The sequence below is a fragment of the Primulina tabacum genome, chromosome 1, assembly GCF_025594145.1.
Source record: "Primulina tabacum isolate GXHZ01 chromosome 1, ASM2559414v2, whole genome shotgun sequence".
NCBI classification, from domain to species: domain Eukaryota; kingdom Viridiplantae; phylum Streptophyta; class Magnoliopsida; order Lamiales; family Gesneriaceae; genus Primulina; species Primulina tabacum.
The window spans coordinates 6,043,308-6,066,725 of record NC_134550.1 but is presented as its reverse complement, the minus strand read 5'-3'; the positions used below and the strand labels follow the sequence as shown (position 1 = coordinate 6,066,725).

General features: G+C 34.4%; 2 protein-coding genes across 4 annotated transcripts; both read right to left on the bottom strand.

Moving 5' to 3' along the window:
• Positions 1-919: 919 nt before the first annotated feature.
• LOC142537513 (lysine-specific demethylase ELF6) lies at positions 920-9,805 on the bottom strand. 3 transcript variants are annotated; one of them, XM_075643031.1, is made up of 8 exons: positions 9,663-9,801; positions 8,329-9,500; positions 6,904-6,982; positions 6,659-6,726; positions 6,159-6,309; positions 4,447-5,006; positions 3,749-4,042; positions 920-3,255 (listed from the first exon to the last, which is right to left on the bottom strand). In XM_075643031.1, exons 2-8 carry the CDS (start codon positions 9,488-9,490, stop codon positions 1,232-1,234), a joined length of 4,338 nt encoding a protein of 1,445 aa, XP_075499146.1. In that variant the 5' UTR covers positions 9,491-9,500; positions 9,663-9,801; the 3' UTR covers positions 920-1,231. The 3 variants fall into 3 exon arrangements, with proteins under 3 accessions (XP_075499146.1, XP_075499151.1, XP_075499140.1); XM_075643036.1 differs by having other exon boundaries at positions 4,540-5,006; positions 8,329-9,805; XM_075643025.1 differs by having other exon boundaries at positions 8,329-9,804.
• Positions 9,806-15,198: 5,393 nt separating this feature from the next.
• LOC142517077 (amino acid transporter AVT1J-like) lies at positions 15,199-17,993 on the bottom strand. The gene is made up of 3 exons (XM_075619901.1): positions 17,764-17,993; positions 15,846-16,453; positions 15,199-15,756 (listed from the first exon to the last, which is right to left on the bottom strand). Exons 1-3 carry the CDS (start codon positions 17,930-17,932, stop codon positions 15,241-15,243), a joined length of 1,293 nt encoding a protein of 430 aa, XP_075476016.1. The 5' UTR covers positions 17,933-17,993; the 3' UTR covers positions 15,199-15,240.
• Between the last annotated feature and the right edge of the window lie 5,425 nt (positions 17,994-23,418).

Genomic DNA, 23,418 nt, shown 5'->3' with positions numbered 1-23,418 from the left:
CAAAATGGTTATAGAAGTGATGTTTTCAAAAAAAACAAATTGTATCTCAAAAAGAAACTTTTGATTTAAATACAATAAATTGTAGGAGAAAAGTACATTTTTTATTTATTGAAAAAAAAAATGTAAGTTATAGGACTAAAAATACAATTTACCGTTAACAAGAAACAATAGAAAAAAATTAAAAATGAAGGAGTAACATTTTTTTATTTCTTCTTATGTCTCGATGAGACAAGATCTCATTTCTAAATTGGTACAAATCTCCCTTTACAATATTAAAAAAAAAATCTTGACATTTACATATTCATCATATATTGTAACACGTTTTACTCAATAATAAATAGACTCACACAATTTGGAATTCATATTTTAAACTTAAATTGAAATTAGTCAATATTATTTTTAAAAAAATTGTTCGACATCAATATAATTGTTAAGATATATTATTTTAATTGACACTTGAAAAGATTTAGGATCAAAACGATGAGAAATACAATAGGATTTTGCTTCCTTTTCATTTCATTGGATTGAGTTCCGTTTAATTGAACTAATTAATTATCGACTCATGACAATTTATTAGTAATTATCGCAACTTGAACTTAATTATTTGAAAAAAGAAATATTTTTCAAAAAAAATTTGTAAGAACTAGAAAAAAATATGCGGACTTTGAGATAAAAGTCGAAAGAATTCAGTACGATCAATATATTTTTCAATGGCACAGAAAACACGTACCGCACAAACTTTATTAGCCTATTCGATACGTGTAAATTAATTAGCGATTGGAATTGCGGATTAGTGCCAACTGGAATCGGATGGTTTCTCAATTATCAAACATACAACCTTTTTAAATTATTTGACCACATTATGAATTAAAAATTCACATTTATAGGAGAAATATTTAGGATAATTTGAGGAAAAATGTAAAGAAATTGAAAGGGCATTTTCAAGAATTGCTATTTGGTGATCACCAAATGTCGAGATCCAACTTTTTGCACTTCCACGTTAACTTGCACAAGGCAGGAGAGTGAAGAACATATTTATCCCTACAATCAAAAAATCAGCAAAAAAAGTAAAATGCCTACTTCACACTGTTCCATCCATTCCCTAAACTACCCTACCATTCGACAACTCTAGCACCATACCTATGATTCTTGTGTTCCATTTGTTCAAAGCTTCATTGCCACGGTGATGAGATTTCGAGAAGCTAATAATCCTCATCAGGATTAGAGGTTCTCAGCTGGTTGTGCAAACATAATGCCCTGTTTTTCGCCTGTGTCGACTGAAATCCGATACGAATCTGAAAGTAAGCCCACATTCCTTAACTTTGCACACATATGGCCTTTCCCCGGTATGCACCCGTAAATGTTCTGTTCTTGCCCAAGCCCATTTGAATGACATAGTACAACCATTCCATGGACATTTAAGAGGCCGGTCATCATCATGAACACGTTGATGCTGTATTGCATATTTGTGAGAGTTGAACTTTTTCCGGCATCCTTCGACTGGGCACCGGTTTCCTTTGTGCAGGAGGAGCTCTGCCTTCGTCTGGAAACTCATAGAGCAGCGATCTAAGTTGCATTTGTGACGTCCCTTCTGGATTTCTTTCTTACCCTTGCAGGAAACTGAATCATTAGTCGTCTTTCTCAGCTTCTTTATGGTGACTCTTGCATCAACACGTTTTTTCTTGTTCTTGTGATTTGCATCTTCTCTAGTCCTAGACCTCAAACCTTCACAGGGGCTTTTAATAAAGCCGCCTCCGACAAGGGATTGATCTTCTGTTTGCAGGTCGATCTCTCTTTTCCGTTTGTTTCCAGTTTTGGCGTTTGATTTGGAATGAGCCATGGTGAAGTTTGAATCATCCGACTCTCTTTTCTCCTGCAATGATCCGTTGTCACTATCATTACAAGATTCTATAGTGTCATGTGTCTTACATGGGGCCTGAAGTTCTTCAGCCAAAGCAGAAACCGAATCATTTACAAGTTCAGTAAATCTAGAAACACCTTGGTGTTGATTATCTCCATCTGCCTGAATGTCCTGTGGTTCTCCCGAACACGAGGCTTTTAACATTGCACTGTCGAAGACAAGTTGATCGGCAAAGGATTCCTCCTGCTTTTCGTCCCATCTTGGAGGAAGGTCATCGTTCAAGGACTCAGAGGAGTCAGCGCGTCCACAGCATTCTTCCAGCATATCATTTCCATCAGATTGAATGTTACAATGGCTCTCAAGATCATTTTCTGCAACCTGAAAGTCATTTTTGCTTGCTACAACAATATCATCGATTATTTGTTTGTCTGTCAAAGTTTCATTTTCTATAGCCCGACAAATCCCATTTTCAGCTTTTGGTAAATCATCAAAATTCTCGAGAATGAACACCTTTTCCTCTATGCTGCCACCAGATCCTGTGACTTCATGCGCCTGGGAATCATGGCATGAATTTTCAAAGTTGTCCTTCCCTTTCTGTTCATTTAAAGAACAAACAGCAGCTTGTGACTCAGGATTCACAATCACTGGTAGAGACGTAACAGGTGAATTTGCAAGGTCGGATGGAGAATAATTCCCAAAAAAGCCTCCTGTTGGCAAAAGCATCCAATGGTCATGAAGTGTTTCTGATTTGCCCTCTGCAGCTGAGGCACAGGGCCCAGATGAACCGTCTCCACCATTTTCAATTCTGATAGCAGTACTTACAGTCGTGCTTTTAGCTGTCGTATCTGGATCTACGTGGTTGGTGTCTGTAATATCTTGCAGGATGAAGTTATTTGCGTCTGCCAGCCCTCCTATTCCTCCACAACTGCGATGTTTATATTTTCGCCTCGAATAATGAAGGATATTATCTACGTTCAAGACCACTGGTTGCTCCAACTTTGTTTTCACATCCTCCTCAGCCTTAGTGCAACTAGGTTGTTTCCTTGGCAATACATGTTTTACTTGGCGCCTCGAGCGAATCTTTCTGGATGGCCAATTGAGGCAGGGCTTAACTGACACAGGAGTTACATCACAAGACAATCCTCCCAAAGTCAATAGACGCTGAACTTTTTTCGAAGAAGAATTCTTTTTAACTTTAACACAGTTTCGTAAATTGATGTTCAACTGGAAGGTCCAGTCTCCTGCATGGTTAACTTGTTCCTCACTGTCAATTGCAGCACCAATCAAGTTCAAATCTTCCCTAGATGCAGTGTTTAGAGGAACCTCATTGCACTGGAAAGGACTTACGATTTCCTCAGCAATGACGGCAGCATGGGCTTTTATCTTCTCAAAGTCTAAACAAATTAAAAAGCTTCAACATACGGATTTATGCTTACAACAATGAAAAGGAGCATGCAATCTATAATTCCATTAATTTTATTGCTTTAGAATCCAGCTGTAGCCTAACAGGTATGAAACGTCATGTTCACCCAAATTGATGGTGTTCCACTCTAAGATGGAATCGTATGTTATTAGGATAGAGTGGTAACTGATTTATTGGAGGATGAACAATATTCAACTTCGGGGTGTTTTTTGTGATTACCCTCTTCATTTATGATGGTCATATCGGCATTTTTAATTTTAGGTATTTCTGGCATGAAGAAACACAACACCTCGTAAAGGTTCATGCCTAGCAGCAAAGATTTTCAATTTTTAATGAAGAAACACAACACCTCGTAAAGGTTCATGCCTAGCAGCAAAGATTTTCAATTTTGGATAAGTTAATTGACCTCATCATGCTTTTATGCTCTACCATTCTGATGCACAAATTGATAAGCTTGTAATAACCTGAATGACAGATCACAAGAACATTTGCTCCACCTTCCAAGCACAACAATTCTTCGATTTCCATTGCATGCTCTAGGCAGAATATCCGTGGCTTTGAAAATGCATTTGAGATGTTCCATCTCTTTGTAATTTCAACAGTTGAAGCAGCTTCAATCTCCAAAGGTGAAGAAAGCCCTGGGCCTAGAGATTGTTCCATGGATGAACATATGAATGGACCTGATTCAGCCACTGATATTGCGGCTTCATTCACATGGCTTACATTCCTATGATTTGATTTAGCCTTGTCTGTTTTACCTACGAAAGAAAAGATGCGAGCACATTTAACATACAAAAGATGAAGTAGGCATCTTATAGATGTGAGTTGGAGAGTCGCTAGATTCTAATGAGGAAAAATTAGCCAGTAAATCTAACACGTAGCAGCCTACTATTATCACCATAATAAAGAGAGCAAAGGTAAAAATTTGTCCTGCCAATCAATATGGCCTGAAAAAAGTCAATTTAAATTTATTTAGAAGGTAAGTAGTACTCTTTAACACAAACCAAAATAATGGATCGGAGTATGCAGCATAAGCACATCAAACATTTTCATTTATCGTGCCAGTTTTTGACATAAAAGCCACTTTTAACACTTTCTTAGTTTAAAAGATGCCACGGTGACAAGGTGGTGAAAAGAAATTAGACAGCTTTTGGCCTTGTACCTTTAGTACACTCCTTGACCACTTGACCATAAACAGAAAGCAAAGTGGATTCCAAAGATTTGACGACCTCCACACCTGGAGTAACAAGCATACCTTCAAGCGAAAGTTTTTTAGATGCTTCCTCGGATGGCTGCATAACAGCCATGAATGGAAAACCTAGAATGCCACAAGCTACACAGGGTAAAGCTCCAGAATCGATTTGAAAATCATATGCCAGGTCGTCGTCATTAAGATCGAAACCCACTGCATTGATACACTTGCTCAACTGGCTAATGTAATCGAGATTATCTTCATTCTCAGGAAAAGGTTTTACTGTTGATGCAGATGTTCGATCGCTTGCATCTCGGCAGAACTGAGATTCTTTACTTGAAGATGGCAGCAGTTCTGCATCCCATAACACTGCATGGTAAGAGGAATTTCTCTGAAGGAGAAGAGTTAGTAGATTGTTTTCATCCAAGATATCTGCAACAAATGCTTTCTTTACTAATAATTCTCTTTCTTCTCTATGACGATCCCTCATACGTGAGCTACGTGCGCCAGGCAGTAAGGATCTTGGTATTCTGTGATTCAATTAACTCCATTGTCAAAGTTCTGAAATTCCATTAACTTAGCATCTCGAACCTTGAATTAAAAGAGTTATCATATTAAACTGAAAAAGACAGGTATACACATGTGAACAAACAATACATCCCCTTTATATGAATTTTCCTTCTTCATAGGAAATTATTTTCATTGTAAGGCTGATACGGTTTGACATCGAATTAAAAAAACCTAAACGATGAGTTGTTGATATCTTTGTCCATGTGCCCAAGAGCAACCAATATTTGATTTCTCCCCTAAGCTATATGAATCGCTCACAGGTTTTTCACGAAATATGCTACTTGAACTGAAACATTCACATGTCCAACCGCATGTCCATTCCAGAGAGCTACTGGAAACAATATTCTTTGGCTGTTTCAAATCCGGGACAATATGCAACTAAACACATTATTATTTCAGTTATTTGCTTAATGAACACAACTTCGTAAAATTCCCTAAAAGATTATTGTCCCTTCCTTCTATGGCAAGTGATAATTAATGATCTGATGCCTTGCTTACAAGGAGTTTCCTCCAAAGAACTTCTAACAAGCCTGACGGACAGCTCTTTCTTCGACAATACTGATTTGTCAAGAACATTCTAATCCAGGTAAAATTTCACAGATTGTTAGAAAGTTACTACTCGGATATTTTGATTCAAAGAAAACTTCAATTCATTAGCACAGATAGATTCAGAGAGTAAACACGAGCAGAAAACTTGTGCATTGGAGACACCACATATAAGGAAACTGAATTATCCTTTTTCTATATCTTAAAACACAATAGTGGGTAATACTGCACCACTCATTCTTCTGAAATCATGTACAATTCACTTCGGCATGCTACTTGATCATTCAAGGAAATCAACATAATAGGTTACAACAAGAAACCACCATTGACATTTGACACCATAACTCAAAATTGGGACCTTGGATGGTTTAAGAAAAGGAACTAATGACATGACGAGCAGATTGATCATTTTGACATCAGAATCCAATCTGAGTACATGAAAATCAGGAGTAAGCAAGTTACATGTTACATTTAGGCAATTCTTAAATGTAATCTCTACAGATCGAAATCAAAAGTCTTTGGTCAACACTATACAGTAGTAAGAGAAACAGAGTTAGTAGGTTAACCTTGAAATAAAAGACATGGTCAACAGGTAAAGTAATTGCTGATGAGAAAGCATAGGAAGGTAATTCATGGCAGCTCTTCGGACAGCAGCTTCCTTAGCTACTGTAAGCCACTTTGGTGTGCCAAAGTTTGCTGCTTCTCCACAGTTAAAACCTAAAATGTTAAAAACAGAGAAGCGCAAGCTGTAAAGATCAAGGAAAATGATTTAAAGAAACATGCAAATCTGTAACAGAAAAATAAGTAAAATTTAGTGTATATATCAAAATTTTAGTAAAGAAAAAGGACGAAAATTTTAGTAAAGAAAAAGGACGAGGTTGATATTGAGCTTGATAATGAGCAATAAAGTTGCAATTGAAAAAAACCCAACGAGCTGTCGCTCATATAAATAAGTGTATCCATTAAATTTACAATGTACAGAATACAAAAATATGATAAAACTAATCAGTAAATACATAAGAGACAGACTTCAGTCAAATAAGCAGACAAAGTAATAAGTAATTACCATGGCTGTATCCAGTGTGGTAAGCCCTTGGGAAAGTCACAACAAATTCACCAGGGTTCTGTACCAACCTAAATTTTAGAATTTTAAGATTAGCAGAGAATAATTCAATTGAATGTACTGCTACTATATCAGCCTCCATCACATATAACTGACAACCATGCAAGACATTCTCTAATTCGTCTGAGGCGAGAAGAATAGAAAACAAAATAATAATATAAAAGTATACAGAAACTAAATCCATCCACCTGCAACAGGGTATGCCTGATGCAACAATAACTTCAGGAGACAAAAGCGTGGTCTTCTCACCCAAAAGAGATAGGGCAGCTGTAAAATACAAAGTAGTTGCATCTGAGTGAAACAATCTGATTCATATTTTCAAAAAATGATTGAATCAATCTAATTCACACTTTCCATTGGAATGCAATTATTAGCTTTGCATTTATGAAAATGGATTTGAAATACTCTTCCTATGGAAAACATTGATATTCAAGAGCAGAACTGGTTAAGAAGTCGAAACAAATTTTATATTAGGAGAGATAAGGCTGCCTCTACTGTCAAACAAGACATAAACAGCTCAAGGAAACTTCTTTGAATCTTAAAAATAGGCTACTTACCGTGAAAGTATTTTCATGGATAAAATGGACCAATGTTCTTTCAAGGCCAGCATCGGACATAAAAACTCACTTTTGTAGAAAAACAATAGAAAAGGCAAGAAATGGGTGGAGATTAAGCAAGAATTCTATCACTACAATATTATGTGTGCACTCCATACAAGGCTGAGAGATCTCTTTAGGTCAGGAAAACAGATTGTAATGATTCTAATGTCAACCAGTAAACCAAAGTCCTAATCTGACAAAACCTTGACAATATAAGTTACTCATAGTTTAATTCTCTTAAGTAATGAGGGTGGTACAGTAACTACCTTTGATATACTTGAGAAAACGTCAAAAATTAACCCCGTCTCAAAAAAGAAAAAGTTAGATGAAATGTGCAATTTAGTAATTCTATTTATCCTCATATTACTTTTCCACAAGTTGTACCACCATTTTGGTGCTTTAAAATTTGAAAATAACTCACACCTTCATGTTTATGTAACTGCTTGGGGGTTATTTTTTTTTTTAAACATTTAATTTCGGTAAACAAGCGCATTGTGTGTGAGTGAGTGCATGTGTAAAACACTAGTATTAATTAATGACTAAGGAACAAGCTGTTAAAAACCAAAGAATTGCATCAAAATTAAAGAGAAGTACCGTTCAAATCTCCCAGAAATGTCAGAACCAAGCATGTTAAAAACTAGGTTAAATTATTCAAAAAGTAAGAAAGGTAAAGGTTGATAATGCCTGACATTCTTCCAAAGAAGCAAATTATTCCTCTACTCCGTCATGTGTAGTGACCTTTTTGTAATGAATGGATATCATAAAATAGTTACTACTGAACTACAGAGCTGCAATGTTAGACCAGAATCAACATCAACATAAGGATAATGATCTTTGTCAAATACTCAAGTAGAAATCTATAAATTTTGAATAAACAGCGAGAAGCATATCATTAATAAAAAATAAAAGAAAGTTAGCAGCATAGAAGGATTGAGGGAAAGAAACCAGAGTCAACATAAATCATCTTGATACTCAAAAGTTTAATCACATATTCAGGGAAAAGTAATTACTCACTCAATTGGTCTATATTTCCTCCATAGGCATGAAGCCGGATGACTTCTTCAAAATTAAAGGCATAATCTCCCGGTACAGCATACCAAGTCTTTGGAGAACCCATGTGCAGGAAATTCAAACTATGAAGGTCATGATCTTCCACATGCCAAGCAAACCAGCTGAACAACATTCCAACATAAACCATGGGAGAAGTAACACCAGGAATATCATCAGGCATAAAACGTGTCAATGATCCTGGAGACCGTGCTATTACTTGCAAATTCCAAGGACTGTTTGAAAGCTTCCAACCAGCTGTACCTTGCATCTCAATACTACTGTCAAAATCCTTATTCACAGAAAAGGCAGCGGTTCGATGGGGTTGTACAGGTTGTAAAGAATTTGCAGTCTCCTTACATAAATTAGGAGTGTTATTGCTACCTGAATCTTTACCAGAATTAATATTTTTTGATAGACCCAATTGATTATTATTGCTATCAGAGCTTCCTAAATTATTTCGGTCGAATGAATTCCTCTTCCTTCTCCGCCTCCTACCCCTATGGAAATAATGCAACAACCCCTCTGGCTCAGCGAACCCTGATCCAGGCACATCATTTGCATACTCAACATAAATGGGCTTCTCAGAAGCTGTTTTCCAAAACATTGCTTCTATAACCAAAGGATTCACCTCCTTTACAGTGCCCAACTGACTCTTAGCAAAATGCTTTGACTTTGCTTCAAATTGCTCAAGAGTATACACCTCTCCACTCTGCCAAACTTGCTTTTGATATCTTGGTAACTGATCTCCAACCATCTCCTTCACCCTTCTCCCCTTGTCACATCCCAATTCTTGTTGCCTTGTAGTAAAAACAGCCCTACACTCCCCACCATCCACACCTCTATCACAACTTTCATCCCCGGCAATATCCATTTTCGATGATGCAACAAGATTCAAATCTGAACCCAACTCCGGACACTTGGAAAGTGACTTATTCAAGTTATGAAGTACATATTTCCTCGAGGGCTTAGGAAAAGGTGGAATTATTTTACATATACCAAAAGCACTGACCTCTTTCTCTATTTTGGATATATAAGCAATCGGGTCAGCAAATTCCGTGTCCGTAGGCCGAAATTCAGGCGCCAGCGGCAACCCTTCAAGCCATTTAGGTATTTCCACATTCTTCATTTACACCACCCTAAAAATTCACATCAACACCATAACCACCACCGGAATACACCGAACCTTTTCAATGTTAACTGCACATAATGCACTACCGTATACAACAAAAAGAAATAACCTATGCACAAGAGGGAAATTATCCACATTCAAAAGCGCAAATTAAGAACAACAGTAAGACCTGTAGCTTCAATCCTATGGAGAAGAGCTGGAGTTCAACAGCGACAGAGAACTGAAGGGGGGCGAGACTAGGTTAAGATTTGGGAATGCGCAGGATAGACTAACAAAATGTGAGATTGTTACCTTGCGCCTGGGCGATCATTAGCATATGGTTAGGTCACTGTTACTGGGCTAGTGGAAGATATTTGGTATTGGGCCCTGCTGGGATAAATATCTAAATCTTTCGGTCCATCACTCTCCATGCAGCTGCGTATTATCTAGTATTACTAATTCAATTATTAAACAATCGTCTTAATATCAATTGTAAGACATAACGTTTTTTTTTTAAAAAAAATAAATTATAATTGATAGTAATAATGTAATTCAAATATCTTGAAGCATATAGCATCTCAAGTATCATATTTCGATTTGTCTCGAAGAAAAACGTATGGTAGATACGATCTGTCTCCCAAGAAGAACATATGATATATGCAATATTTTAGAAGATTGAGTAATTTTTATGTAAACATTTTAGAGATTATATCAAAATCGAGAATTTTAAGGATGATTTTTACAAAGATGTTTCAATAATCAATTGAAATAATTGTTTAGACTATAATTTATTTGGATTGTTTTTAAAGTTGACGATGTTTTATAGTATTTTTTTCCATTTTTTTAGGCCAACAAAAGTCCAAAATAACGGGTTAGTCTATGCTATGTTGGAAGTATTTATCATACTATTTCAATACTGTTAGATCACGCGAGTTTCTCATATTTTTATAGAAATTGACGTATATTTTGATTATCCAAGAGCTAACGTTTGACTATTTCATAGAGAGAAAAATAGTTCAAATGTAACATAGAACAATCTCAATATAATATACATCCATAACAAAGTAATTCCAATGAAAGAGAATCGAACATTGCGACATAGTGATCATAAGCTAAAAATACTCATATATAGTTTATCAAGAACAAAAAAATATTTTAAACATCAAAAAAAATTTTATTAAATAGTTTTTTTAGCAAATTAATGAAACATATAAAGTTTATCAACAGGAAACTAAATATAAAGTTGTCAAATTTAATATATTATATTTCAGTATAAAAAATAATGAAGTTTTTTCAAGAAAAATATATAATTTATAGATTTTTAAAAAAAAATTAATTGATTTTTCAAATATATTATATATAATATGTATTTGAGTTAATAGCATAGATTTTATATGAATAGCATTTTATTAAATTTGAGAAGGTTGCATACATTTATCTCTAAATATAATTTATTTTATTTTTTTATAACTCAAATCCCGTAAAATACTATGAAATCTCACATGTTTTGTAAAGATATCACTTAGTAAAATGAAATCACATCAAACCCTATAAAATTCTAATCCCATTTTAAAATTGCATCTCGTGAAAATGTGGGGCCCTTAGCTCCTAATCGTTATTATAATGCAATCTGATTAGGGTTAATTAATTACAGCGGAAAACGAATTTAAATTTTCTTTACAATGAGCCCAAATCATTTTATTTGAATACTAAAAATAGTATTTAATCTCACGTCATAAACATGCCCACACGAAATCAAAATCTATCATATACAAACAACTCACATTCTCGGGACATGCCTCGGTATATAGATACATATACATATATACTGGGAACAAGACAAAACATAAAACCTCAGCCCAAGCTGTGGCTCCCTCCAGAAGTACCCTCTCCGGTCTCCTGATATCCTGGAGTACCTGCCATTGTCCACACACAAAGACAACAACAGCCCCCCTTGGGGTGAGCAAAGCTCCGTATGGAACAACCAATCATATATACCACAGATATCTAAGCAATGATATATGATATGCAATGCATTTATGTCGTGGAGGTATCGGGTCAAATGCCCATCCACTGAGCACATGTCAGAATCAATCGAATCGCTATCAAATCAATGCTCGAGCTGGCACACCGGCCAATATGGGATACTCGTATGATAGCGTCGGCAAAGCGCCATCAAGTCCCAAATCTCATATCCAATCATATGGGGCCACAATTGTCTATGCTTTACGGGTCATATAATACCGGCATAACAATTGTGTTCACAAACCCCGGAAGCCAATCAAATCATATCAGGGTATCCAAGGATCATAGCTCAACGTGCATGTCATGTATCGATGTATGCATAAAATGATGTGTGTTAACAAAACATTTATTTTATACATCGATATCTCAATCTCAATGTCATGTATGCCACATAAATCAACAAATAAGGCATATAGACACATAATCTCATTCCAATCAATCAAATCAATCCGACATATATCATATAATACAGATACCTGTCGTATGTTACCCGGTCGCAACATACCTCAATTCTTCGTTTTCAATTGATGTAGCCTGAAGATATTGATATTATACTTTATCTACATCGATAACATACTCATTTCAATCAATAACATACTCCAAAATCATTAATATGAGTTTTAAATATCATTTGAAACTTCAAAAATTCATATCAAATCCAAATCATATCATAATTCAATTCTGACTTCGAATATGAGTTTATTGTCGGTTATTCTACCACATATAGGAATCTCGACTTCAAATACATGCTATTTCAACACTTTCATATTTAGAAATGCTGAAATAAAAGAACTTTATCTCAAATCGAGGACCTTATTTCTTCTCCTCCCTACTCTCGGCCGTCTCTCTGTACAATGATAGTGCGGTGGAATTGAATTTCAATTCAATCCACCGCCTCAATCTTTCATTTTTCTTTTTTTTTTATTTATTTTTTTAAATATTATATTATATTATATTAATAAAATAATATAATATATAATATTTAACATTTTAACATCGGTACATTCCTTTGGACCAGTCAAATGATCAAATTTTCCAAAACTCAAAACATAAAACTTCTATATCTTTTAGTTTTCTACATTATATCCAAATCTCAAATCATTTGGACTTCATATGACCAAGATATGTCATATTTTATTCTTAAAAATTAATTCATTATTTTTCAACTTATTTACAAAAATGCCATCGATACTATTTTATTCTCGGAGTCTCACGCAAACACTAAAAATGATATTTTCAATTCCGAATCATCGTCAAATTCAATGTAAAATGGATTTTTGCAAATATCTTCGAGATGTAAATAATTTGTAATCAGCTCAACATAGAATTAAAATTCTTATAAATGCAACCATAGAATAATTTTAAAAAATATTATTTATGCAATCTTACTAAACATGTATACACAATTAAAAGATTACCACAATGCTAAATTAAAGTAAAACAAAAATATGATAAGATCAGATTTATGATGATTTGATTTTTTTTCCCTTTTTGAAATGATTTAAAAGTTATTTCTGCAACACTAAAATATGTAACAGTGATTCTATTATATAAACCCAATTTTGCAATAGCTCGTTCCCATTAAACTATAAAATGACATACAAAATTTAAAATAATGGATCACCATTCAACTATTTCACTAATCCTCCCTTCCCGAAAGGAAGAGCGTGAAATTCTTTTTCCTTTCCGCGGGGACCAGGAGATTGGATCTAGCCGTAAGAAGAAACATGATGGTGATTAAGTACCTATTGTTCTGTTTCATTGTTTCTGCAAATCTTTTCCAAGGGATGAGCTTTTGTCTTTTCAACTTTAGGGTTAGGGTTGAAGTATTTAGCAGGCTTCCACCGGAGTCGACCCCTTTGGTTGCACACTGTGCTTCGAAAAACGACGATATTGGATGGCATACACTAGCACCAAATGAAGAATTCGGCTTCCGTTTTTGCGTGAAACCTTTTAAAACTTTGTTTCATTGTTATCTGCGGTGGGGTAACAAGAGCAAATCTTTTGATTCTTACAACGCAATGTGGGTTTTAAATCCATGCCATCGTCGTACGTGCGTTTGGGAGGCAAAATTCGATGGAATTTATTTAGCAGCGAAGAAAAAATATAACTGGGAATGTCCGGTTTGATGTAATATTAATACGCTTATTGACAATAATGGAGCTAGACATTTTCCTTTGTGTTATTATATAAAATTTGAAAATAATCAATTATTAAAAAATAAAATTTGGCATTTGATCAAAACAGTAGATGTTTTTTTTCCCTAAAATATATTTAAAAAAATTAACATTAATTTATTTATTTATGATTGATGAATATTAACTAAATATTTAAATTTCGTTTTAAAGTCATTCATTCTAAAAAAAATTCAAACAAAAATTGATGAATGAATGCTAGTGTAATTAATAAAAGAATTCATCTGAGAAATTTTTGCATGGAAAAATATTTGTATGCTAAGTAATGGACGGAAGAGAAAACACGATTTGTATTATCAGAGATTACCCTAGAATGAAACTCAAAAGTTTCAAACATTGTCACCGATATTGCGATTCTGGTTCTATATATTTATTTGTTTATAATTTTGATCTTCTATATATACGTGGTCGAACACCGATATTATTCAGATATCTATGATTTTTTTTTGTTATAATTTTAATCATTTTTAACTCCATTAAGTAGACGTATATATTATATTGGATCACGCAAGCAGTCTAAGGAAAACGAGTAAAATTGGCAAAAACAGAAAGTTATTATATTAAAATTGAAATTTTATAATATTGGACAAAAATTACAAAGAGAAAAATATTAATAATTAAAATTACATTTTTTTTTATTTTTAATATTATATACACTTTTTAAATGGATTAATTCAAAAATACAATTTAAACGAAAATTTATCGATAAATGTTAGTGTTTTCCATATTATATATAACATATTCTTTTTACGAAAAATAACACCTAAACTGAAAGAATAAATATATTATATTAAAATAAAAAGAATTCATATTTGCGTGGAAAAATATTTTTATAATCAAGATAAAACTAAGTAATCGACGGCAGAGAAATGCGATTTGTATTAGCGCAAACACGACTACACTGTCTACACACGGATGACAAATGAAACTCGTTTCAAAAATTTTATCTGAATAATTATTTCCTTCCACGAAACGATTTTGCCATTTTGACCATATATAATTCTCATTTTGATCACCTATATATTTAAAAAATTTATCTGAAAAATTATTTCCTTCCACGAAACAATTTTGCCATTTTGACCATATATAATTCTCATTTTGATCAGCTATATATTTTAGGAAACCGGTTTTAATTAGTCAAACATCTATGATTTTTCTGCGATTTTAGTCATTTTTCTAAAACCGAAATTCGACAATATAGAACAAAAATTACAAATAAACAAATATAAATAACAAAATTTCAAATTTTAAGTTTTTCCCAAAGATACGCGAAGCACAAAATACAAATCTACAATGGAGAAAATATCATTTGGAAAAAGAGTAGGTCTTTCATAACACGGTCTTACGGATCTTTATTCGTGAGACGGATCAATCATGTCCATATATACAATAAAAATTAATATATTTGACATAAAACGTAATAATTTTCCGTAAATGACTATATAGAATATATGTTTCATAAAATTGATTCGTCCCATCTCACATGAGTTTTTGTGTTGGAAAAAGGAAAAAACAAAATTTCTAGCCCAACAACTAAGATATGCTATCTCATAACAAATGTTTAAATATCTCCTGCAAAGCTGTGTAAGTACCAACAAGAAGAATCACACCACCTAGAGATATAATCACCCAGATAAAGGCCATCTCGAATCCGAACGTCCGATACATCCCAGAAATCTTCAAGAAGAAAACACATGGAAGTATGATCGAGCCGGTTACGCCCAAAAATGCGCCAACAAACGACATGAGATATCCGAAAAAGGGGATGGTTATGCCCACCACGATCATGCTAAGTGCCATTCCCGCCCTAATCAAGGTGCTATGCCTTCTATTGGGACGTGACGAGAGACGATTTTCAAGTGAACTTACGATTGGCTTGACCATCAATGCTAACTTGGCGAATGGATTCACAAGTGTGGTGTAAATCGCTACTTTCGCGCTGGTTTTGTTCGTTGGAAGATTCAAAGTTACTTGAGACTCTACTTTTGAACCGAACATGAGATACCCTAAGACCGCCATGGCTGCGTAGCTAGTTGTCGAAACAAGGAAGCAAACGAGCATGATCTGCAAATAAGAGTCACGTTTCTCAGTTGGAAACAAGAAAAACATTAACCCCGAGTAATAAAATCGGAACTTTATTTGATTTATACCACCTTAGAGAATTTTTTTCGGCTTTTCATCGAATTGTACAACGTAGGAAAAACCGGGTGAGCGCAATAACAAAAGGCATACAAGCTGAGAGCCGTGGGAATTCCTTTCAAATTTATCAGCATTCCCTTTTCGCGGAATCCGATTCCGTCGAATGCACCAGCCCATAAAACCGAACAGAGAATGACAAAAGAAGCCACAACTCCTGTGGCGGGTATGTAAGAGAGAATGTGCATATTATTCAACCAAACAGTCGGAAGTAAAAGGAGGCCCATCATGAGAATAAAGCACGTTCTTCCTCCGAAAACGAGCTTACCGACGTTAAATCCTATGCCTGGAAATAAATTATGCAAATTATCTCCGTCAAGTATCAAGAAACCTGTTGCCACGAAGTAAAGTTCGATGTTCGTGGCTATGGACGCAATTGCTCTTCCTTTAGGCCCGAATGCGCGGCCACCAATATCGGGATAGCTTCTTATGTTTCGATCCATGTCCAAGCATCTTTGAATCAATAAAGCAGTATAGTAAGTTGAGCCGGCTATGTGAAAGAAAAATATCAAAGTCAACCAGCCCCCAGATGATACTGCATAAGGAAGTGATAATATCCCAACACCTAATAAACCAAAAGAAAAGTCGAAGTTACTACTGTGAAAATTACGGGGATCGACCTGCAGGGTCAGGTCGTTGGGCTTGCCCCCAAAAGCTATTCAGAATCCACACAACCTTTCGCAAGGGGTAAGGCAACTCTTTGGAAACAACACATTATTTCATGACACGTTTTCATGAAAGAATGCATTGTTTCATGAAGAGTCGCGTCCGTTCTGAATCAATGTTTCATCTCTCTGTATATGTCATCATTAGTTCAAGAAAAGCATTTGAATTCTGATTTGATTTAGTCACCTACAAATTCAGAATAATTCCATTGTATTCTGAAAGAAATAAAACATTTCTTAAAAGAAAGCATTACAAACGTGCCTTGGAATTCATTCACACACTATCCAAAATTCGAAATAATCTCTCAACATAAACTAGGGCAACATTTGGTTTGCTTGATTAGGTTAGTTTATTTTTTTTAAACCTACCTAATCACTCGTTTGGTACGTTTTTTATTTAACCAGGTCAATCCCTCCTATGAATGATTATGTTATATTAGGTAGGTTAAAATAATACCTCCTCACCACCTAGGATTATTTATCTCACTCTTAATCCATCATATTTTTCCAATTTTACCCTTCTCCTAAATCCAAACTCCCCACCACTTCCTTCCACCGACCGCCCACCGCCGCCAGCAACCGCCGACCGCCGTCGCCGACCGTCGCCGCCGGCAACAGCCGACCTCCGCCGCCGGCAACAGCCGACCTCCGCCGCTTTAGTCGCCGCCGCTTGTTCCGGCCGACCGCCGCCGCCTTTTCCGGCCGACCATCGCCATCCGATTCCGGCCGACCACCGACCTGCCGCCGACCGCCAGACCGGGCCGTCGCCGGAGTAAAGAAAAAAAGGGCAATTTCGTCATTTTATCAAAAAATTCAAAATTATCAAATATTTAAAAATCATACCAAATATAATACTATTTTACATCATATATTACATTTCTATCACAATCATTTTTTTTTATCATTTACATACTAATCATTAGTTTATTTAATCCTTCCAACCAAACGTAACCTAGATGTATCTTTAAACTTTAAAAATAAATAACACATCTTCGAAAAGTTATGCATATTTACCATGTCATGATCTTCGCAAATTCTGTAAGGTTATGTTTGGATCGATGGATTTCAAATATATTCAAATATATTTTTATAGTTTTATATAAGTAAGATCATAAATTTCAAATTCAACTCTTACATATTTTTCTCAGTAATAGAGGCAATTGAATTTTATTATACTTAGTGTAACTAATATGTAAATAAGTAGGTAAACCTGATAAAGCATTGACACTATTGAAACAGGTTTTCAAAAAAGACGTCGAGCCTTTGTGATAGTCGTTCTCGAAGTCGATCATCTCATCACTGATGGCAGCTCCGTTGATCATGTCGATTATCTTGTCGCCATTTTCGTCGACGACGATGCCATCTACACTGCGTTCCATTGAATTGTTGTAGGATTCTTGGGTATTCTGCGCCTTCTGTGGGAGTGTTCACGAAGCCTTGTTTCTATATTCTGAGGTTCTGTGTATCTCAAATTTTTTTTAAAAAAATTATGGGTTTAATTAACAACTTTGGAAAAAAAAATCATCACGTTGAAGATTTTTAGTGATATTCATTCATAAGTGTAGAATCTCAACCGAAATATAATTCTTGATTTAGTAAACTACAAAAATTTAGGGTATTTAGTTACAAAAAATAAAAATTAAAGATTTTGTTGGATTTAAAATAACTAACATAGATCTTTTAAGAACTCATTACAATATAAAACCTAAATTAGATAAGATAATTAAAACAGCAAACGATTATTTTGCAAAACATATGAAAACCGAACCATATGATTGGAGAATTTTAGTCGAAATTCCAAAACGGATCCAAAACGTCTGAAATTCATATTAAAACCAAAAAAAAATAAATATTTGTGAAATCATTGCTATTCGCAACACACACACACATATATATATATATATATATATATATATATATATTACAAATTATAAAAAAAAATTGAAAGTTTGCGGTAAAATATTTTTAAAACCTGGGATTAATAAAAAAACAAAAGAGTAAGAGTCTATGTAGAGCGTTTGAGATAATTATTGTACTCAACAATCTATCCATCAATAATTGCATTTCTTGCAAACAATGAGAATTGAACTTGTGACTTTGGCTCTGATAACAATTGTAGGACCGAACATTTGTCGTTTTACCAAAAGTTATCAATTGTAGTAATTGTACAACTTAAATCTTTTAAATAGTGCAGCAGCTCAATCATCGTCTTTCGATTGCTCTATCTAACAAAGATAATTATTGCACCCAACTACATAAAATAATAAATAATAAGCATCTTTGATAATTAATCACTATAGCAAAAAAAATTATATTTGATTGAATAATCAATTGAGGAAGATAATAAAATATTTAGAGTTAAAAGATTTGGGATTTTTAAATTTTAATTTAAAATTTGGGGATGAAAGAATCGAGGGGAAGGTAAAATATGGATTTGGATCCTCTATTGTGTTTAAAAGACAGCATTTGATGCTGTATATTTTTTACACGAGATGATCATATGATCATCTCGTGTAATAAATCAAATCATATAAGATAAATTTAAAAATTTATCAAATTAAATGAGATGATCATGTGATCATCTCGTGTAAAAAATGCATATCATCCAAATCCGTAAAATACTGCTTTATGTTTTTTATGTAAAAAGTTGAGGGAGGAGGCGGATGTCAACCCAACCATCTATCTTTCTCTTTATATAATCTTTTTTTAATGTATATATATTATTAATTAAAGAATTGATGCTTTTATATTAACTAGAGATGTTAAATTGGGTTTGATCCATTGGGTTGGTCTGTCTTATCACATATCCAAAACCAAAATCGGTATATTTGAAATAATTTACAAATCAGAGCACACACACTGTGTATCCACAATATGTAAATGAATATTTTTTTCTATTTTTGGTAAATATTGATTAAATTTATCTCATGGAAGAAATTAAATACAAAATTTAATTAACCTTCCTTAAATGAAATTAGCGTTCTACGAGATAACCAAAACATATATAAGTAGATATTTCATAAGACGGTCTCACGGATCTTTATTCGTGAAACTGATCAATCATGTTCATATTTACAATACCGTCTCACATGAGTTTTTGTGAACATTATATAATGTATATACTAGTATCCCTGACCCCAAAAAAATCTTGTGAAATGTTTTTAAATTAATAAAAATAAATAATTAAACTTTTATTTTTAACTCACGTGCGACGATGTTATTACACGAGAAAAATGAATTTACAGGAGAATCAACATAAAATCACCAAATTATTAAATTTTATTTATGTATGTAACATGGAATACAAAGATAATCAAAATGTATAATCAGCATTTTTCAATACTTATCCCAATGATAAACTAGGTTTCCTGCTAAAGAAATACCATTGTTCTCCGCTGACCAAACGCACTTCCCCTGACTACACGGACCGCCGGGCTGTTCCGAATTAAAAACCTCGAAAGACTTGTAATACAATCCCCACTGGAGATCACAAGAAAACAAAGTAGAAAACGGTATCACGCAGAAACTGAAGTGAAATTCCTTGTTAGGATACAATGAAATGTTTCCCAGATCGACGTCCAAGGAGGCACAATGAACGAATAGTTTTTCAGAATTCGGAGGAAGATGACTGATGACATGAACCGTGACCATATGCGACGAAGAACATGTCGTCGGCTTTTCCAGTGTCGTCGTTTGGACAAGATTCGCGTAAAGGATGAGCGATAGTAAAGCGAGTTTGATCATGTTGTATATACCACAACGATGAGGTTTGATTTATTTGTTTATGTATTGAATTAACTTTGTTTCATGCACATCCTTCAAATAAATAAGTGGGAAAATGAAATATGTAGTAAACCATCATGACAAATATTGAATCGTCATCATAGGGTTTGATATGGAAAATCGGATTTCTTAAACTTTTATTATATACCGCCATGATTGTCAAGAAAATCTGAAATTAATATCATCTATATATATATGCATGTATATGTATATGGGGGCCAAAATTCCAAGAGAAGATTTGAGATTACCTAAACACTGAAGATCATGGGTGGAAATATATGACTATATATCCCACATTTAGCAGCATCTGGACTATGTAAATTCGAATAAATTAAACTTTTCGAAATCTGTGATTTCAATCAATATTTTACCTAATATTATGGTACTATGAAATTCAAGAAAATCCAACTCAGAACTTGAAAATAATCTCGAGAGTCCACATGCCACTACAAAAAAAAAAAAAGACAAAAGACGAAAGACAACGGTTTTTTACCGTTGTCGTAGGTCAAATAAAATCGTTGTAAATGTTAGAGTAGGTGCCCGGCAACCCAATTTGTGGCTCCGGCTTTATTGACTCTGATGTAAAACAATCTTTATTTTAATAATATTTTACGATTCTATTCGATTATGGCATTATAATTTATCTGTATACCCATGCAAGCTGCATAGATAAAGTCCTTGAATATACAATAGGTACCATGAGGTCTCCGTCCCATCGTAAGATCATGAAACTCATTAGGAAGCGTACCGTATATTCTAAACAGGTTCCTAGTGGATTCAGCTACCTAAAACAAGGATAAAAGTCGCTCGAGCTTGAGACTAGCATCTGTGGAGTAAACACCATGTTTAATTGGTAATGGCATAGAGATGTCCATTCACACAGATGGGTGATCATATGATGATGCACTGAACAACCCTCCATCGGACTGTCCAAGTGGTTCTCACTTATCGAGTGGAATAGTCCGCAGTTATGGTTGTACACCATTAGTCCTTTGACCCGATACAATGTAAGGGCTATACGTACTAGCATGCACTTTGATCCTTTTACCGACTCCATCGAGGGTCATCAGATGGCGAGGTTGGGTGTAGTTTCGAAATGCGTAGGAGCAAATACATTGTAGTCGGGGATTCACCGTTTACCTACATGTAAAGATATCCTATGTGATTTGATGAGTCAATAGTGCAAGGAATCTTTGACCGGAGTAAGACATGTTCAGTTTGGAAAGGTATTTCCTCAGTTGCGCATACCATGACACTATTACTAAAAGATACATCACATCGCTATCGAATTCATATGCAACTCTCGATATACCAATAGTTGCAGATTCGATCGGGATATATGTGTTGAAGGGGCCGTACTGTACGCTAACCATGACTAAAAGTTCTTGTAGGCACTATCAGTGATACATAGGGGATCATGGAGCTAGACTACTAGACGCTCTTACATGATCCGATAGGTGCAATCAGAAACGAGTTCTGAAATTCTTGATCAAGGTGTTGATGAAAAGAATGAGGCTGGCTAACTAGGGTAAGCCCGAATAAGAATAAATATTATTCTGAATCACATGGAGATATGAACCCACAACTAGCTGTATCCCTGAACCATTGAGGGTCACACAAGTATCGGATTCTGTGTTCCCATTGAGATAGTCAAATTTCAAGGAGTTGGAAGAGATAGTCAAATTTCAAGGAGTTGGAATTTGGTGACTATAGTTTGATGGAGATCAAACAAGAAGCTTATAAAGGAGTTTATGAGCTTATTCCATAGGATGGAAGAAATGGAAGTTGGCATGACTGTAAGATAAGGAATGAGAGTAGAACTGCCGGTTTTGTGAAGGAGTTCACTAAAACTAGCAGCTGCCAAATATGGTAACTGCCATATATGGTAAGTTCTAAATTTTGTAAATGAAAATTTTGATTTTCGAAATTTTCGATTTTCATTATATGAACAAGATTTGTATCCTTGGTACATCGTCGCTCTCGGATCGTCGATCGGGGTTATAATGAGTTCGGAATCATTCTTTTATTGAATTTGGAATTTACTAATTACATGATTGTGCTAGTAGTGGTGACTACTAATATGCATAAATTCCCATAAATATTCTAGAGGAGTCTAGAATTAAATTAACTGAGGAGTTATTTTATAAATTAAATAATTGTTATTTAATTTAATATACATATACATGTATATTTATTATATGGTGATATAAAATATTTGTATATAATATTATTATATCATGTATTATTAAATGTTAATAAATACATTATATATTAAATATATGGGAATTTAAATATAATGAAATTATTAGAGTCTTTGTGGGAGAGAAAGACTCTTAATTAGATACATTATATATTAAATATATGGGAGTTTTAAATATAATGAAATTATTATAGTCTTTGTGGGAGAGAAAGACTCCTAATTAGATTAGGAGTCTCACTCTATATATGCACCACTATGACTCATAATTAATTTTCATAATTTTTGCACACAAAAGAAAAAAATATATTCTCTCCTCCCTATAAACCTCTCGGCCACCACCAAAAAAAAAAAATTGTTGGCCCTTTTGGTTTTTTTTTATTGACGCGCTTCCATCGTCGCACGATCTCCGTCTTTTGGAAATTCGGAGATTACAATCTCAACACAAGAATTGTTTGGAATTACTAGTGCAATCCAAACAAGGAATTCAGTTTCTGATCGTGGACCCAATTAGACGATCAAAGGAAAAAAGCCATTCGTAGGGATTTACAAGAAGGACTATCTCCGAGTAAAAATCGGAATAGTTTGGAGTCTAAGCGTTAAGAACGCAAAGGTATAATTCTAAACACCTTATGGATGTTTTAAATACATGATGCCCAAGAACAAAATTTTTAAACTTCTGCTGCATCTTGGGTGCGAAAATACGATGTCCCAACAGTTAAATTCCATGTGGTTAAATAGTGTGCTCAAAGACAACGATGAAAAACCGTTGTCGTAGACGTCAAAGACGATGGTGAAAAACCGTTGTCGCAGGTTTTGTAAAACCGTTGTTAAAGACCATGTGGTTAAAGGGTGCGTTCAAAGACATATGGTTGTTTAAAACCG